The 15,993-nt window shown below is 41.9% G+C and overlaps 1 protein-coding gene across 2 annotated transcripts in view; it reads right to left on the reverse strand.

Moving 5' to 3' along the window:
• Window positions 1-15,993, reverse strand: part of Nptn (neuroplastin) — a 66,940-nt gene that overhangs the window by 9,243 nt on the left and 41,704 nt on the right. For both annotated transcript variants that reach the window (XM_087199106.1, XM_087199107.1), the window contains 2 exons: window positions 13,483-13,577; window positions 1,565-1,698 (listed from right to left, as the gene is read on the reverse strand). In XM_087199106.1, coding sequence (XP_087055232.1) covers window positions 1,565-1,698; window positions 13,483-13,577 — 229 coding nt within the window. The remainder of the gene's footprint in view (window positions 1-1,564; window positions 1,699-13,482; window positions 13,578-15,993) is intronic.

Here is a 15,993-nt window from a genome sequence, read left to right on the forward strand (position 1 = left end):
GCACACTGGAGCACTCCTGCAGAGGGAGACTGAGTGTGCGCAAGGAGGGGTCACAGTGCAGAAGCAGGGGTTGGAGTGCAGCACCAATCTCAGGGCACACCAGGCAGGTGAACACAGGCCTGTGTGTTTCTACCCTGCAACAACTAAGACAAACAGCCTAGAGTACAAAGGAGAACATTATCCCCTAAATGACTCTAATAATCCTATCTGTGTTTGAGGATAAGGTTGAAATGAGAAACCATAGCCTTCAAAAGATAAGCTACAGTGAAATTCCAAAGTCCATCCTTCAGAAGATGAAAATACCCACTGAGTCATTTCAACCTGCTTTGGCAAAAGCTCAGGCCCTCCTTCCCAGGGCCCAGTAGAGAGATGGGCATTTCCAGGCTAGCACCTCAGAAAACCCAGTGTCTTATTGATCATTCATGGGCCTGTCTTGAAAAGACTCAACTCACATCACTTCCCCACTCTCCTGATTTCCTTCCCAACACGCTCTGAAATCCAGCCATCACTGCTTATGTGGAATTGCTATTAACACTTCAGGATTACTCTCAAGAGGTCATGGAATGGGAATAACAGGACTTGAAATTAAAAAACAAAACTAAACTGGATCAGGCCTTTTGGTTACTACATAACTTTCCCAAAGGAGCTAGACTAGATGATCTGATTCTGAAGACTGACAATCAAAGAGGGTGCACAAAGAGGATGAAGTTGGGCAGACAGGCCTAGGGATAAGAGGAATGTACCACAGCCCCCTGACAGAAAGGGAAACTGGTTAGGAATCACAGAATCAGACATCACCTCTAATCTAAGGCACCAGCTATCCAAACATTATCAGAATCATCCCACAGGTTGGAAACGAGGTTCTCCTTACCTTTTCTGGAGCAAGTATTATCAAATTACCAGTGCTTAAGACTGCCTTTCAGTGTCCTCAGGTTACCCCAATTCTTTACCAGTATTTTTTGAGTTCTTTGAATATATGCACAGTTGTCCCCAGACCCTTGTTTTCCTCAAAAATAAGACAGGTACTCTAGTGAACTAGAATAACAGTAAACTTAAACACATTTCCAACAGCTTCATCTACCAGTTGTACCTGCCTGACTGTCCCATTGGGCAGGTTGTGCCATGGGTAGTACAAACAGGTCTAATCACTTTTATCAGGCTTTTTACTAATAAAATTAATAAAAAGCTGCCCAATGGCACAGTCATACATATACCAGTGGTGACTCAAGCCGCCCAGCAATGAGACATATGAATTACAGCCCCCCTGAGAATGTGTTAAAGGTTAGGCTTATCTTTCTGTGTTGAATCCTGAAGGCAAGCAATCTAATCTCTTACCAGACAGACAGCTTTGACAAACCATGTACAGACAGTCCATGCTGGACACATACTGTCCTCCAGAAGCATGGTGTAAATCACACCCCACTCTAAAAAGACCAGCCCAGGCCTTGCACACATCCAACGTATAGCTGTTGCAGCAACTGGTCCAGATGTCTGGACCTCCCTAGGAGAAACTCCAGCAACCAGAGAGACCCAGGCATAGAGACCCAGGGCTCCTCCTACTCACCACGAGCATACCATTCTCCTTCTTGCGCCATATCCACTCTGGGTGAGGGTAGCCAACTGACTTGCAGTACATCATGGCATCCTGCCCTTCATTCTTGTTCTCACTCCGTTTATGGCCAGTGATATCAGGAGCAGCTGTGACAGAGTTCAACACAGTTACCACAGCAATCTACTTTGAACAGGATACAAAGGCCTTACCTACTGGCCTGTGGTACACCCTCATTTTCAGCTTTGATAAAGAGCATTTCAGGTCAGAAGAGGGTAATGAGGCCAACCCCATTCCACACCTCCACCCTGCAACCAGTGAAGCAGGTATCAGGATTACTCATGTATGAGATTCTACTAACATAGGTGGTTCTCCTCCTGGAAAAGACACAGTCCAACTGTCCTAAATTATACTATCCTTAACCACTTAGCAGTTTACTCTGAGTGTCATTCGGGCAGTGTGTTTTATGTACTATCCTGAGCATCGCTTGGGCAGGTGTCATTTCAACCAGCTGATTCCTGTACTGAATAAATTTGATAAAATTGTTTTCATATTTCCTGTTACCTTATGAAAATTAACAAAAGATATATGCAATTTTTGGACATCTTGTATTTACATAATTGGACTGATTTAAGTGGTTAAAGAAAATGCAAACAAAGTCATTATCATCTCCTTCCCATCCAGTTTTTTTCCTTAAAATACCTGCACTAACAACAACTATGGATGTCCTATGCCATATTCCCTTAAGAAAATGAGACACTGGGGCTGGGGATTTAGCTCAGCGCCACTGTCCCTGCCTCAGAAGCGCAAGGTCCTTAGTTCAGTCCCTGGTACCAAAAAAAAAAAGAAAGAAAGAAAATGAGAGACTGTTCAGAGCCAATATGTAAAACCAAGTCCTACAAAAGGCATGAAAAAACAATGAAGCAGAAAAGCTATTTGATTACATCACTGACCATAGCCCTCCCGGGAAAGAGGGACCAGTTGGGTGTCATAAGTGGAAAGGAATGAACAGGAAAATTCAGCTAGTGTCTCAAAAGCTTTTGTTAGCAGGTTAAGAATCTGATTTGAGGGCCGGGGATTTAGCCCAGTGGCACCGTGCTTGCCTTGCAAGCACAAGGTCCTGAGTTCAATCCCTGGTACCAAAAAAGACTTTAACACCTGATTTGCAACAATCTCAGTGAATCCAATCTCGGGAGTTTCCACATTTGCCAGCCAACTACTGAGTCTTCCCTACTTTTAGGGATCACTTATGAAAACATAAATAGCAGCTGTAATTTAAAAATTAGGTCAGTTTCAAAGATCCAGAAAGCATGAGATGGGGCTAATTCTTTGAATTTAACCTTTTAACTATGTTTTAAATTAATGCCTGATGGGTTACCTAAAAGCAGTGAAATTCAAAGTAGGCCAGAAATCACTGTGTTGGTCAAGATGAGCAAAATAATCAATAGGCTTTGGTCCAAACTCCAGATTTGCTGGCTCTCTGGTTCTATATTCATTATCAAATGGGGATAAATTATCAAAAATGCCTGCCTCCCAACGTTCTTGAAGATACATAAATGTCAAAATATTCACTTTGAGACTGCAAACTCCCCTTGAATCGTACTAAATCATGGGTAAGCCCGTGTATTACTTTTGACTAGCTTGGCTTTTCCTGGCTTAGAAACAAACAATTCAAAGTCCTATTTCTCACAGACTATGCTACCGAGGCACAACTTGGTCCTGTACTCAACTTCCAGGGATACCTGGTCAGGAATGGAGCAGCAAGGCCTCCAGCTGCCCCTGTAACCAGTCACTGCTGAACTGAAGCCTGCTCAGCACCACTCAGTATGGAATGGTTTCTAGCCTGGATGTTGTAAAAAACATTTTGTTTTTCCTGTCAAAATTCTTTACCACCAAGGGAGTAGTAGTCAGGCTGTCTCTATCTTTCCCAAGCCAAACTTCCCTTAGCCACTGTCACTTTGCAGGTCTACTGGTCATCCTTCTTCAGAGCTGTCTGCAGTCTAGACGTATTAAGGAGTAAGCTCTATAACACTATACCATAACCAAAACACCATCATAGTGAGGCCAGGAAACACTGCGCAGAAGAGCAGGAAAACTACCCCATGCCGATACATTTGCTGAGCAACTCCTACAGGGCAGGTGCATCACAGAGGGGTCAGGAAAGGCCTTTCTGATGAAGTGTGTTTTAGCACAATTGTGGAGAAAATAAGGGAGGAGGTCACACATGTGTGCAGGAAGAACACTCCAGAGAGACAAGCAAAGGCCTTGAGGCACTTGTGTGCTTGTTATGTGAGAAACAGCGAAGAGGCATTTGGTTGGAACACAGTAAACAAGAAGATAGAATAATTAAGAGAGACTGGGGATCCAGATCAGCCAGGACTTTGCAAGTCACTGGAGTAACTCTGGCATTTATAAACTGAGTCTGCCAGGAGCCACTGGTGACTAGTGAGTCTGGTTTTAACTACTACATGGACAACTATACAGAGACAACAAGCAGGTGGTGACAGGAGAGGGGGTTTGCGTAGGGGCAACAGCAGTGGCAGCAGACAGAGGCACTGAGATCCTGGATGTATTTTGTAGGTTGAATTAATACAGTTGTTAATGAACTGGATGTGGGACACGAGAAAAAAAGGAGTCATGGACAACTCCAAGGTTTTGGCCTAAGTAACTGCCAAGAATGGACTTGCCAGTTACTAAGATAAGGAAGAGTATAGAAAACTCCAACTAGTTTTTGTTTGCATTTGGGAGGACAGTAATAGTAATGTCAAGACCAAGAGTTTAAGGTCAAGATGCACAGTTAATGCCCAAGTGAGGCTGACAAGTAGGCAGCTGAGAATCAAGTTTGATGCTCAGGGATATGGCCTTGGATAGAGACAGAATTTTCAGAAATCAGTTTGCATGTGGTATATTTTCCCATTTTCATTCTCCTTTGCCTCTAAAAGAACACCCACTCTGGGCCAATTATTTAAGGAATGTCATTAGCACTGTGAATTCAATACTATCAGCTTTTGCTTTGGGGACTTGTCCTCAAACTAGTTACTGCCTATAAGACTGAAAGTTTAGTTGGCATATACAGTTCCACAGCCTCTAACTAGTCATTATTCTGCAAGGACACAGGCTGAAAAGGTCAGAAATAGAGGAAGGGTTGGTCTTCGTGCCTGCCTCAGTTTTTATAAGGAGAACACCACTTCCCCCTGAACTCATCTGTTGCAATGTTCAACAGACACTTTTGTTTACACATCCTGTGCCAGCTTGAACCACTGGTGGTACAAACAGGTCTAATCACTTTTATCAGTTTTTTTACTATTAAACTTAATAAAAAGCTGCCTGATGGGACAGTCATACATATACCACCAGTGGTTCAAGCCATCCGGCAACAAGACATGAATTGTGGCTCTGTCGTGAATGTGGTAAAGTGTACTCAGAGCTTAGCTAAACCATACCAAGTTGCGAGCAGAGTATAAGCCTATAAAAAAGAGTTCTGAAGGGTTTGATCAATTGGTGTTTTTGCCTCATTTGACTAAAAAACACTGCATGAAGCGTAAGAACCCCCTCTACCTAACACACTCTGGAGAACAAGGCCCTAAGTATTCATCTTCAGATGATGAAAGCCACTAGAGTGCCAGGCAGAGAAAACATGAATTGAACCCATACCACTCTACCCCTGAAGGGAGTGGTTACAAAACTGCCACTTTAGCCTCTGGATCAAAGGTCTATCACTTCTCTATACTTTATGGTAGCTGCTCAATCAAGAGTGCGGGTTCAGGGATTTAGCTCAGTGGTTCCGCTGCCTGCCTTGAAACCGCAAGGTCCCAAGTTCAATCCCCGGTACCAGGAAAAAAAAAGTGCCTGTTCCTGCCCCACTGGCTGGCGGGACAGTGCACCCACAGCAAGGAAGGAAGCAGGTACTCAGAAGACCCTTAAGGCTCAACCCCACATGAAAGTCTTTCAATTCTTTAATACGTCACACATTAAGGGCCAAAACCAAATTGTCCTTCTCTTGAGTGTGAGCTGGATTTAGTGACTCCCTTCTAATGAACAAAATAAAGCATAAATAAAGGTATCCAATTCTGAAAACTAGTTCATAAAAGGTACTGTGACTTTTTCTTTGCTCTTGAACCACATACCCTGGGGAAGGTTAGCTGCCATGGTAGAGGGACACTCAGCCTTTGGAGAGGCCACTGGAGTGATACACTACAGCCACCACAGTGAGAGTGTGTCTTGGAGCCCTGCTGAGCTTCAGGGGACTACAGCCACAGCCAACAGCATACTGAACTCTCAGGGAAGACCCGGGGCCTGGACACCCACTGCACTGCCTCTCAATTCCTAACCTACTATGATGTGACAGGTGTTTATCATTCCCGGACCACTAAGTTTTAGGGGAGTTTATGATGCATAAATGGATAAATATATCAACTGATGAAGCAGGTATTACCCCAGTTTCATAAATTGGAAGACTGAAGTTTGGAAAAGTTAATGTCTAAAAGTATACTATTAGTAAACGATAATAGTGTAATCCAGTTCAAGGCTATCTAACTCCAGAGATCATACATACACCTTGTATCTTCCTAAGAAAAAAAATAAATCAAATAAGAACAGGGTCCACACAAAATTTTTAAAACACAATATGCATTATTGTAACTGCACAGCAAATTACCCACCTGACGACGTATAGGACTCCCCAGGCCTGAGGGGGCTAGTTTACCTATCAGAGTTAACGCCATGTACAATAATGTAAAGAACTCAACTTTGGACTTAGAGCTAGAGAAGCCTAGGGCTGGTCCTTTAAAAATCTTTTGAGTGCCTATTCACTTTAGTAAAATGGGAGTAAGACTTACATATTTGCCAGAGGTCTTATGAGGATTAAATTGTACTTCTGTACTATTGTACACAAGGTTAGAGATCAAGGTCTGAAATAAACACTTAGATTAAGCAACCAGTCAGGGAAAGGAAAAGACAAGGCTCAGGCCCCAGCGTTAAGAGTTTCTAGGAAATCAAAAGAGATGCTGATTATCATGTGTTCTCCCATTTGTCAATACTACTATAAACAGGACCCTTATTTTTGCTCTAACAAAGTTTAAACAGGTCAGATACTGACAGATTATTAATCAATGGCTATATTAGTGCCTCACCTTGTACAACAGGGTTGCCATTTAACAAGGGACTGATTAACCAGGTTCTGCTGTCTGGAAGCAGTTCTAGGGAGTCTGACCAAGGCTTCATGTCATAAAAGAAACACGGCACACATTCTTTCCTTCCCTTCCCCTGGGAGGGGGGACATGGCTAAGTGGCAAGAATAAGGGGAAGAAAGCAACAAAAGGACCCTTAGAAGAGATCACCTGGGAATGGACTCATTTTCTGGCCTTGTCAGTTACACACTCCAGTCACATTAATGGACATTCTTCTAGCCTCCTAATGAAGAGCCAGGCAGGGTCCCTAAAGAGTCTTAGCTACTTCAACAGCACTAGACCCAATTTCATTATCTGGGCAGTCTAGGCCTTTGGCTAAGGACAAATGCCGCCTTTCAGTGGCCCTGGCTGCCTGACTGACCTGCACTCAGAGCAAAGTGTCCACTTCTCCACTAGGCCTACACAGACTGCCTGTTTAGTGCTCACTTTTCAAAGTAAACTTACAACCTAGCAACTCATTTCACAAACCCTGTCATTTAAGGTGTGGTCCACGAGTAGGCTGTTTCCAAGTAAACACTCTCATTTTGCAGTCTTTTTCACTTCCTTTATGCAACTTTTCAACCCCAGGGACATCTCATCTTTGCTATAGGCAAAATAAAGTCTTGACCAAAGGCAGAGGAAGAACTTCAGGTTTACTGCTAGCCAAGGGCTAAGCCCAGGAAGGAATATGAGGCTGGTCTGGATGGAAGCAAAATGAGGCTTTTGGTTCAACAAGCCTTCTCCACACAGAGGCAGTGCACCCTTGGTTGTGGAAGCCGATAGCAATCTAGGACCATCACTGCTTTCCATAGGTGAAACCACTGAGCAAGTGGAGACTTTTCCTCTCAGCCAGTGGTTCTCAGTGGTGACTGTACATTATAATCAACTGAGGTGCTTTTTCACCATCTGGTACCCAGGCCACACATCGGATGAATTTAGCAAAAGCTCCAACTTGTCTTCTGTACCAGCATCAGAAGCTGGGGACTACAAGCAGGGACTATCCCCATGAGAGAGCAAAATGGGTGGGCACAGGTGTGGGGTACAACTACTACTACTATTACTACTACTAATAATATAGAATCAAGAATTATAAACCCTGCCAAGTTAGCATCTGTGTATGAAGGGCAAGTGGAAGACATTCTTAGATACTAAGAGGTTCAAAAAGTATACTGACCAAGAATCTTCTCTAAAAACTTTGCTGATTTACTGCAGCCAACAGAAAAATTAAAGAATAAAGAGATAATTATATGAAAGATTTGATGGTTAAAACTAAGAAGCATGAAGTCTAAAATTGTTACATATAGAGTAAAACCTAAATACAAAATTTGCAAGCTAGACCTAAAAGTTTCAGTTTATATAGTTCTAAACTGTCAAAGTACATACCAAATAGTCAATGTACTGGGCCAACAAATACTGTTTTATTTTTACCATGTAATGTTACAGATAAAGATGCATACTGTTAGGCCAAATGTATGTTAGATAAAAGTCCTTTGTCACTGTGGGCAGGACAAGTACAGTAAAGACATTCTAAATGTTTTTAAATTAATTTTATTGGTACATTTTATTGATACATTTTAGGTATACAATTCGTTTACATTTATCATTGGGTGCTTGTACCTGTACATGATGTATCTTGGTTCTTATTTTTTTCCCCATTACCTGTGCACCCTTCACCTCCTCCACCCTTCCCTATTTACATAGACTTTGTTTCCTTTTTTTTCTTTTCTTTTCTCATAGTTTTTCCTTTCCCTCTTTTCCTTTCCCCTTCCCCTCCCTTCACTCCTTCGGTCTTTGGACCTTTTTTCCTATTTCAAATTATCAATTATTCATTTTAATCATTTTAACTCTTGTTTACACTATCAGTTTCTCACACTAGAGAAACTATTTGGTATTTACACATGTGTCCTATTTATTTCACTTAAGAGTATGGCCTCGATATGCATCCATTTAGCTATAAATGACTCTAGTTTTTTGTTCTTTATGGCTGAGTAGTACTCCATTTTATTAAAAAAAAAACACATTTTCTTTATCCAGTTTCCAGTTGATGGGCAATTGGGGTGTTTCCAAGTTTTAGCTATTACAAACAGTGTCACTATGAACATGGGTGTACATATATTGCTGTGGTATGATTCATTTAATTCTTTTGGGAAGATACCCACCAGGGGAATAGCTGGGTCAAATGGACATTCTAAATGTTAATTTGACAAAATTAGAAAAGGGTACAGTTCTATTTCTTTTAAAAGGAAAAAGCTAACAAGTTCATAATGTTAATACCGATAACGTTAAGGAGAAAATTTCCAAAGGACTGGTTAGAGGCGTGGATATGTCTGAAATGCTAAACTGGGAGAACCAGTAATTACTGCATCAGATGGTTGTTCATATAAGTCAATTTGTCATTGAGTTGTGGACAAAAATAGACCATATACATTCCAAGTTTCTGGAATTGGAAACAAGTGAAAAACCAAGGAAAAGTAGCAAAAGAAAAATACCAAGAAAGTGTTAAAATTTGCATAAAAGATACTGAAAAAGGCAGAGGTGAATTATACCCATAAACTGGTTAAATTCAAGATAAAGTCCAAATTGAGTAGAAAAAAAAAAAATCAGTCTCTGCTTCAAGATACATTTGTATAAAACAAAAGTTAAAGGGTTTAAAGGTAATAGAAACTCTTAGGTCATAGAAATGGAGTAGCATTTTTATTAGGCAGAAATAAGGGTATTACAAGAAATTTCACATTTAAAAGACTGTGGCATGGGCCGGGGATTTACCTCAGTGGTTCCACCGCCTGCCTCGCAAGTGCAAGGACCCAAGGAGTTCGATCCCTGGTACCAAAAAAAAAAAGACTGTGGCATTCATATGTAAGATTTCTGATGTGGGTGGTATTACTGTTGTAAACTGATGTACATATATTTTAAAACACATTTAAAATTAGTAATTTTATGTACTTAAAATTTATTGAGTAATCCTTCAATTAAAAAGAAAACATGTAGCAAAAAAAGGAGTGAGGTGGGGTGGCCTAGACATGTAGGTCAGTTTGAAGGTCTCGTGTTCAATCCCCAGTGCTGCACTCTAACAACAGCATTTATCTTGTGCAGTTGCAAAGACTGAAGGAGAAGGACCAAACAGTGCCTGCAGTAGTAAGTGTAGTAATGTTAGCTACTCTTGTTATCACTAAGGAAGGTGATCCCTTGAAGAGAAGAAAATAGCAAGAAATGTCTGTAAACACGCTGCTGTCCAGATGCTGAAGGTGCTGCACAAATGTGAGATTGCATATTGTTCCTCTCAGTGATACTCATCATCCCCACAGAGTCCACCTCAGCTGGTCTGGACTCTGACATGCCGTCTGTACAGCATTCATGCAACAGCAAATGGAAGCAAGGCAAGCCCTCTTCTAGAAACCCTAACATTTAGTCCTAAAAAAATACGAAAATGCAAAGAAAACTAAGAAGCGAGGAAGGGAAAAGCAAGACCAATGTGACTTTTGTAGCCACAAACTCATTAGAAATGCCTAGTGAGGGCCGTGGATTTAGCTCAGGGGTTCCGCTGCCTGACTCGAAAATGCAAGGACCCAAGTTTGATCCCCCATACCAAAAGAGAGAGAAATGCCTAATGAGCAGAGAGAGATGGCTCTGATAAGTCAGTAGGTCCACACCTTTCTGAGAAAGGGCTGCACCTCACACAAGAGGTATTTTTCAAAAAGAGCAATAAAACAAACTACTTGTTTGCTGTATTAAACTGATGGAGAAATGAGGATAAGGGAATCATGAGAGGAAATTTTACATTTTACTCTGTAAATTAAATAGAAATGTTGTTTGTTTTATGAGCATATATTTTAATGTCAGAAAAGGAAGGAAGGGGGAAGACAGGAAATAAAGGGCAGAGGGCTGAAGAATACAGGGTTAGAAGTTTTCAACACCTACTGATTCTCAAATCCCTTACAAGGCATAGTCTGGAAGCCACCACCTCTGAAATGTCAAAAAGTGAGGCTGGCAGATCCCAGAAAAGCCAGGCTTCAGACTAAGTCGTAGCTGTTTCCTCTGTCCTGGCCAGCCTGGCTCTACTTTCACCTCTGCACCAGGTCACCTGCCAAATACCTGAGAAACATAAACCTTAAAAGTAATCCCAACTTCCTGTTTACACCGTGCCTCATTCCTGTCCTTTAAAAAGAGGAAAGAAACCTACTTCAGATGCAAGGCCATCACCACTACATGTAGATACATAATGCCCAGTCCCCAACTAGGCTGAGTCCTTCACTCCCCACAGTGCTGAGCCAAAGCAACTTCCTAGATATGTTCTGAAAGCCAGGAAAAGCCATGTGGGGAAGAAATGGGCTGAATTTAGAGCAAGTGCTGAAAAAATATCTCTCTGCTTTGAAGTGCTGGCTCCGCAAAAGCCATAAAGCAAGAATTCTCAGGGCCTCCTTTCAGTAAAGAGGTCGCTGATGTTTCTTGTGTTCCTTGTATTTCTGCTCTCAAGTACAATCACCTCTTACTTATTACTCAGTAGATTTTTTTCAAATCACTATAGCTATAAAAAGATAACTGTCACTAACCCCACCCTGGAGGTGCTAAGGGAATAAAATGAGAGTATGTATGACAATGGTCTGAGAGTTAATACACACTTCACTCTAAATGTAAGGCAAGTTTTCTACCCAGCCATAATTAGAAGCTAGCTTAGAATATGATCCTGGCATGTGCAAACCTTTTCAGCGTATGCAGAAAAGGCCCGATGTTCATAGCCTTTACCAGACTCAATGATCCAGAACCCGAAAGACCAGGACATTAAGCTTTCTATCCAAGTGTTAGGGGAGAGAAGAGGAAGAAATTCACTATGAATTTCCCTGACAGATTAATGTGCATTATATACATCCAACATAGTCACAAAATATGCATTAGGATTTCATAAAATAGAATTTTCTCAAGTTCGTCTTTGAAACAGGACACCACCACCTGCTACATCTTCCCCCAGGGCTGGGATATGCTAGAAGTGCAACAGAGCAGGCAGCACCTTGAGTATGGCACGATGGAAGACGCCATTTGAGCTGTAACTTCCATCTGAAAATTATAAGCCCTGCCTTGCCTAGAACCACCTATTCTCTGCCCCTTTCCACTACTGCTTCCTATCTGAAGAAAGGTGAAAATTGATGACTCTGGGTCTGCTGAACCCCACCTTCGATAGCAGCCAAACCAATGAAAAACACCTCTGGCTTCCACTCTTAGAAATCATTACCTCCCAACCCATAAGGATCACAGTCAGCCAGGACTTGCAGCTGTGTGCAGTATTCATTCCCTGGGCATGAGAAAGAACACCAGCTGGACATGCCACTCTCCCTCCCTCACTGTCCTGTCTGCTCCTTAGACTCTGCCAACAGCTCAGCCCAGATGCTGGAGGGCCTCAAGATTCCTATGTGGAAGTCTCTACACAGCTCACCTAGGCTGGAGGAGGCCTTTGCCATCTTGGAGAAAACATTTTCCTACACCCGTCATCCTCATGTTGCACAAATGTGGCATTCTTCAAAACCAGAAAGAAAGGCCACTAGATCTCTTCAAGAAAAGCCACTGAGGAAGCCAGACACCAGGCTCTGGCCTGTGTGACCTGTAACCACTGTGACTCCACCCACTCAGGCATTCAGAGTTAAATCTGGCAGTCCAAGGAGGCACTAGCTGTCCCTTCCTCCACTCACAAGTTAGGGCTAGGTCACAAAGATATTTCTTTCATTTCGTACCATATGATGGAAACTCTGAAAGTGACTGAGCCTTTCTGCAAATTTTGTTTTATTTAGCTAGGCTAGCCTCTACCACTGAGCTATGTCACAAATCTAGATTTTTAATCCTCCAACTATTTTAAGGAAGACCTGAATACCTGTTAAATAGGTTCTTTTTCCTAAATCTATCCATCCAGTTTCTTGAGATGACACTGGATTTAAGGAAGAAATGTGTATCCTTCCTAAGCAGATGAGAAACGATGAAAAATTTAAACCTCATCTCTTCAGTCTGACCTCAAACAGAAGCCCTGCCTCCCCCTAGTCATGTTATGACAGTGCAAACAACACTAGACTGGGAGTCACAATCCGGGCTCTATAGTAGCTCTGCCATCAGCTCATTGCAAAACACATAGCTGCTGGTTTCCCTTTTTGGTCTCTTAGCTGCTTCCTGTGAATACCATGAGAAAACTGACATGAATAATGTTAGGTAACTCTAACTTTTATAATTTTCCCTTTTTGAAACTTTCCACTATAGGCTCACTTGTAAGATGAAAATCCATAGGTTTTCTATTAAATTTCTTATGAATTACCCACAGACAGTTTATATTCACCTTGCATGCTGTACTTTACCCAATCCTGCCAACCCACTGGAGACCCATGTTATAACATGTAAAGCACTGGTCTAAGAGCTTTTTCATGAGGTTGGGCCCTATGAGTTGCCAATGTTTAATAATCTCTGAATTGTTCATATAGTCCAACTACTATATTAGCTTACGTAAGCCTTCTATCAAACCCATGAGGTAAACACTACTGATATCCTCATTTTACAAACAAGAAAACAGAAGCACAGAGAAGCTAGTAACTTGCCTACGTCACACAGCTAGTACATGGTGGGGTTTAGATTTAAACCCAGGCAGCCATGCTCCTGAATCCGGTCCTAACCATAACATTACACTGTGCCTCAAAATGGAAACAAGAGCTTGCTTGATGACTTAAAAGTCCAGACTGAGGAGATATCTTAGAAGGAACGAGAGGCTAACCCACAGCTTCTGCCAGTTTGTACCTTTCACTTCAATGGTGGCATTTGCTTTAGGCGCGCTGACAAAATGATATACACAGTGGTATTCGCCTGAATCCTCAGCTCTTGGCTTATTGATCCTGCAGAGATGAGAAGAAAAACAAAGTGAGGTAACTTGAGTATGATGAAAATATACAGCAAAAGGAAACTCAAAGGGAGCATCAGGGACCTTGTTCAACAAATCCTACTCCTTAATGCAACTCACCTATTCTTAACTAAAAGCAAAAACTTCCCTCTGTGCATCCCAAAACATTAATGTCCTACTCCTTACCGGATGCCAGGAACCCAGAGAAGGAATGACTCATGGCCCTAATCTTAAGATGTTCCAGTCTATTAGGAGGAAAAAACTGCAAAAATAAGTAATCAAAGCAGAAGGCCATAGCAAGTATTACAATTTTTACTCAGATCTAGAGGATGGAACCATCACTAAAAACTTCTTGCCTCATAGTTTAGGTCAGATAAACAAGAACAGAAAAAAAATAAGCCTTTTCTGAGCCTTCCTAAAGACCTAAATATTTAGTAGCGTGCTCTTTGGTAAGTTTCTCAATAACAGGATCCAGGCATAGTTGTTTTTTAGTTATTTTTTTAAAGCAAGCAACCAAATCTGACAACAGAACATTAGCCACAGAGATGCAGCTTAGGAAAAAAGGCCTTATCATAAACTCCAAGGCCCTGTGGGATCTGGCCCCTGCCTCCTCTCCTTACCCTTATCCCATGCACTGTCCAGCCCTGTTAGGCTCTCTTCAATGTGTTTTTTTTGTTTTGTTTTGTTTTTGTTTTTTTGGTACCGGGGATCGAACTCAGGTCCTTAGGCTCTCTTCAGTGTGTCAAGCTTGTGCCTAAGCCAGATCCTCACAAAAGATTTTTCTTTACATAGAATATTCTTCCAATCACTCTTACCTAGCTCCTTTGCCATCAGGTCTGGGCTTGCTTGTCACTCTCCCACCCTCCGATATCTTTCTCTTTCACACAACTCTGATTCTTCAGAGTGTCCATCACAGCATGCAGTTATGTATGCATGTGACTGCTTGATTCACGCTGACTTCCTAACGGACCAACTTCTATGTGGGTAGGCCCTATTTAACTGGTGCACAGTTCTATACCCAGCATCTCACGGGTGTGCCTGCAGTACAGTGGGAAATCAATAAACAAATGACTAAATGAACACACATTCAGAATGAAGAATTGTTCAGAGACCCAGACCAATTTAAGTAGAGTAAAAGGAAGGACATATAATATGCGTGTGTGACCAGACCAGCATCTCCTCTCAATCTCACAAGTGATCCTAAATAAACCTTGCCTCTGAGGGGCAGTTTCACACCACCGCAGTAAACTCTAGTGTACAAACACACCAAATATGCAGAAAGCCCAGTGAAAAATTACAGAAGATAGAAAATCAATAGCTTCCAGATCAGGGGATAAATATTTAGATAGGGCTAGACTCCTGCTCTTTTGCTTATAGGTTAAATACATGATACTTGTTATGATCCAATCTCTTGTACTAATTAACGTCTAATAAAAAAAACTAATCTCATCCACTAACTGGCCCAGTCATGTACCTGTCTTACTGTTCATTAAGAAAAAAGACCATACAGAGGTTGAGAGACTATGAATGAGGCAGAGTGTCTGGGGAAAGAGAAAGGGAAGAGGGAGTAAAGAGACTGGAAATGACCAAGTAGAAAAAATGTTTTGAACTATTACATATTGCAAACAGAGAGAGGGAGAGAAGGAGGAGAGACAGATAGGTGTTGATAATATGAATGACTCATTCTGGATTGAGGAGAGGCATAGCCTACCCCAAGCCTGTCTCAGCATGTCCACAGCAGCATAATATTCTTTTTTTGTTTTGTTTTGTTTTTTGAGACGGGTTCGCTTTGGCCCTGAACTCACTATGTAGCCCAGGCTGGCCTTGAAGTTGTGGTGATCCTCTTGCCTCGGCCTACCGAGTGCTGGGATTACAGGCATGTACCACCATGCGGAGCTGCAGCATAATATTTAATGGGAGCAGTCAAGATGTCTTCTCAATTGACACAAACACCTCATCTTAAAAACCAATATGCTCTCAATAGGCATAGACAGAGACCAATTGCTCTTCATAACAAGTATTCCAGAGTGTGGGGGAGGAGCCCTATTTAGCGCTCCTAGCTCCTACGGAACTCTAAATTCCCCTAGAGGTGAGGGACTGGAGGGTGGGGCACCAGGCACACCCACCCTAGCTTGAGGCCACGCACAGGGGCTCAGCATCTCCACACACCATTCCCTTCAGTTAAACACTGGGAAGGAAATGAAACACAGAATTCCTAAAGGCTAGGCAGAAGCAGGTTTCTGACTCTGGCTCTATGAATGAGTAGCCCAAGGGACTCCTGAATTATTATTCCACAAATGTGGAATCTCTGAAAAACTCTTAGAGATGTAGAATATCACAGAATGTTCAGGATAAATAAACCAAGAAAAAGAAGAGGCATAAAGCCAGGGTGAACCTTCATGAAGTTTTAG

The sequence above is a fragment of the Heterocephalus glaber genome, unplaced genomic scaffold (genome assembly GCF_053883595.1).
Source record: "Heterocephalus glaber isolate CG9 unplaced genomic scaffold, H.glaber_assembly_v1.0 deba00001689, whole genome shotgun sequence".
In the NCBI taxonomy this organism is placed as follows: domain Eukaryota; kingdom Metazoa; phylum Chordata; class Mammalia; order Rodentia; family Bathyergidae; genus Heterocephalus; species Heterocephalus glaber.